Source organism: Cydia strobilella, chromosome 19, assembly GCF_947568885.1.
Source record: "Cydia strobilella chromosome 19, ilCydStro3.1, whole genome shotgun sequence".
Classification (NCBI taxonomy): domain Eukaryota; kingdom Metazoa; phylum Arthropoda; class Insecta; order Lepidoptera; family Tortricidae; genus Cydia; species Cydia strobilella.
Genome location: NC_086059.1, coordinates 9,212,576 through 9,216,023, shown reverse-complemented (window position 1 = coordinate 9,216,023; position 3,448 = coordinate 9,212,576). Strand labels below are relative to the sequence as shown.

Here is a 3,448-nt window from a genome sequence, read left to right as displayed (position 1 = left end):
AGAAATTATCCATGATTCATCATAATATACCTATAGTAGGCATTCAATTAGAAGTGGGTATTCCTGGTTTATTGTTGCGTTGCTTCGCTGAGTCAGTTTCAGTGAACTTAATATTAACACATTCACTACAAATACTTTTGATGCCAACTGTATTCTGAGGACTATATATTTTAGATTTATAATTTATAATAAAAAAACAAAATTACAATTTGTATGTTTATTAAGTGGGTAAAAAATAATTATTTAAATGTAGGTCACAAAACAAACAGATCGGATTTTCTGGTTCCAGTTCTTTTCTTACTATAAGACCACATGCAGAACAACTAAGATAGTCGCTGGATTCTATCGGAGTCAGAGTCAAGCCACAAAACATATTTATATGGCCATTGGAACATGAGAATCCTTTAAGGTTCTCGTCACAACATTGGCATGTGTACTGAAAATTGTCTTTAGTATCATCAAAAACTGAAGGCGCCAACTCAGTAAGGTTTTTCTTATACTTCTCGCAATAATACTTGATATATTTCTTGGCACATGAGTATGTTTGTGTATCTAAATCGGTCAAAACTTCACTGTTTTGTTTTATTCTGCAAATATCTGCAAATTCTGAAATCATATTTTTTGCATGTAAAGCAAAAATCCACTCCTTCGTTACCTCTACAGAAGTCTCTGGAAGACAGCCTTTGGACTTATTTTTAAGAAGGTTGTTTAAAGTATCGTAATAATTCAAAAGAATTAAATACAACTTATTCCCATAGATGTTCTGATTTAAGTAAAGTTGAGTATAGTCTACAGCCGGCAGTGTTTTTAGTCTCAAGGCTTTACATCTAAGTAGTTCCAAGCAGTCCCAATAATTGGTCAACTTTCGTGTTGGGTTTTCAAGCAGTAATGTCAATTCTCTCCCGTAACTTTCTTCTTCACAAAGGAAAATGACATCCAGTGCAACATTTTCTTTTCTAAACAATATCTTTCTGTTAAAAACAGCTAAAGCACATATAACACCATTTTTGGAAAAACAAAGTCCACATAAATCATGATTAGCTAAATTTTCTTTAAATGTTTTCTGTTCCACATTCACGTTTAGTGTTCCATCCGTAAGTGTGATATCAACTTTGTATATTGAACAGTTTATTGTACCAATGTAGAAATGTTTGTTACTTTCAGATATAACTGTAATTTTATAATCATTTAGGTTGTTTAAATATTCTGATACTTTATTACAAGTATCATCGATTAGAAGGACAAGTAAATGTCTATGTTTATTGCAGATTAACATTATTTTCTCATTAACAACTCTGTATTTGAGGTGCCTCACAACCATTCTGTCCTTGTGCGGCCATGGGGAGTCACAGTAAATTAATTTAGGACAATTATTCTCCCATTGATATTTATAAACATACAACTGCCCAAATATATTTGCTGATACTAATAGAAATACATCATTTGATATTGGAATCCATTGCATAGTTACAATTTCACTCGCATTACTATGTTCCACTGTTAATTTTTCAATACCTATTTCATCATCAGCACTTTGAAGTTTCCAGAAATGAATATCACCATTTTTCTGTGCAGTGACAAAATTAAATGTGTCATTATATTGAGCGCCCCAACAACAGGCGCATGTTTCTATTGAGTCTGCAATTTTTTTCACTTCTTCCACATTGTGAGGTAAGTTATCCTGAAAAGTATCTTTATATTGGCTCTCAATTATAGATGAAATATTGAGAAGACTAGAGTAACCACAGCTGGCAGGTGCAAAAAGCTCAATATTCCCAACATTATTCAAAATTGCAATAACACTTTCATTGTTATGCACAAAATTAGGTGGTGACCACTGAACAGACACCACGCTAGCCAACTCCTCCATCAGTTGGACGTTGTGGGGCCACAATGCTGGGTCCAGCATCATTTGTATATAGTCTATGTTCTTAATGTTACTTTGCTTCATTAGTTTCATGGAAAACAAGCTTGTGGCCGGGCTTGTCTTTGGGCACGGGATGTCAGTTATAATCCAATCAATTTTCTTATCCATGCATTGAACATTGTGCGTGAATTTGAAAATGGTAACAGTTTTTTCAGAGATCAAGGTTAAAATAGAATTTTCCCAGCTTAAAAAAGGCGTAGCACCTTTATTCATGGGAATTTTCAATCGCGATATTTCACTTAAAGCAGATTGTGCCATTGTGTTGCTGATAGTGTTGAGAAATCCTCTTAAATCACCCTTGAATTAGTCATAACGCCTGGCAAAACGATACGGTAAGTACAATAACTACAATAAATGAGTAACCTGTAACCTCAAATATTTATGTCAAAAATGACAGATCTGATCATTTTAAGCGTTCAAAAACCTCTATAGAAACACATCATTTAGGATTCTTAATTTAAAGCTGCTGATAAGAAGGTACTTTTAAATCTATTTTTTAGAAATTCATAGTAAATTACAATTTTCTTTTACATTCATTTTCTTGCAAAATTTATTTGTTTATGAATTTTTGGGGCCAAAATAAACTTCTTGACTAAATGTTTCTGAACGCTCTTGCAAGACATTTGAGCCTGGCTCCAAAACGCTCAAATGTATGTTCATTTTTGCTTTATTCAAACTGTCTTAAATATAAATGTCTCTACTAACCCAGCTGATTCTCTACCCGGCACGATTCGTGGCGATCTCTGCATCGAAGTTGGACGTAACATAAACCAAATCGACTGGTACCGAGCGCGATAAAGCATCAGGTACCACATGATCTTTACCCTTTTTGTGTTTTATCTCAAAATTAAATGAAGACAAACGGACGCTCCAACGAGCCAAACGCCCAGTAGGGTTGTCTGAACTTAAAAACCATTTCAGAGCTGCATGATCTGTATAGACAATGAATTTCTGACCATTATCTAAATAACATTGCCAAATATTTATCGAGCATTGATATCGCCAAGGCGTTTATATTATTTAAAATAAGTTAGTTAAGTTACTGTCATGTAATGTCTGTACCAGTGTTGCCAGATCGTACCTTTTAGTACGATTTTACGTACTTTTTGATCAGCATACGTACTTAAAACGTACTCCGCCCAAAACCGTACTAAAATCGTACTTTTTGGCTAAACCGCACATTTTAGTACGATTTTACGTACTTTTCGTATGAGCGGTTCAAAATTATGCTAAAATGGCGTAGAAATAGTATTGACAGACCAAAAAAGTACGATTTATTTGCGTAAAAATTTGTGACTTCTTTGTTTTGGTATTTTTGTACCTCACTATCTTGCGTACTAATGTAGTTTTCGTGGATTATCAGTTTAAAAAAATCACCCGTTTCTAAAACACTTCTGCTCTTTATATTGTTTTTTGAAACAAAAAATGAAATTGTACTTTTTTTAGTAAAATCGTACCTTTTTTTAGATCGGGGTCGTATTTTAGTTTTCAGTGCTCTGGCATCACTGGTCTGTACTCTGT

At 33.8% G+C, this 3,448-nt stretch overlaps 1 protein-coding gene across 1 annotated transcript; it reads right to left on the bottom strand.

The window, feature by feature from the left end:
- Positions 1–202: 202 nt before the first annotated feature.
- LOC134749872 (uncharacterized) lies at positions 203–2,297 on the bottom strand. Its single transcript, XM_063684870.1, has one exon. It carries the CDS (start codon positions 2,183–2,185, stop codon positions 221–223), a length of 1,965 nt encoding a protein of 654 aa, XP_063540940.1. The 5' UTR covers positions 2,186–2,297; the 3' UTR covers positions 203–220.
- Positions 2,298–3,448: the final 1,151 nt, after the last annotated feature.

Coding starts and splice junctions, on each gene's coding strand:
- LOC134749872 (XM_063684870.1), bottom strand. CDS start 2,185: ATGGCACAATCTGCTTTAAGTGAAATATCGCGATTGAAAATTCCCATG.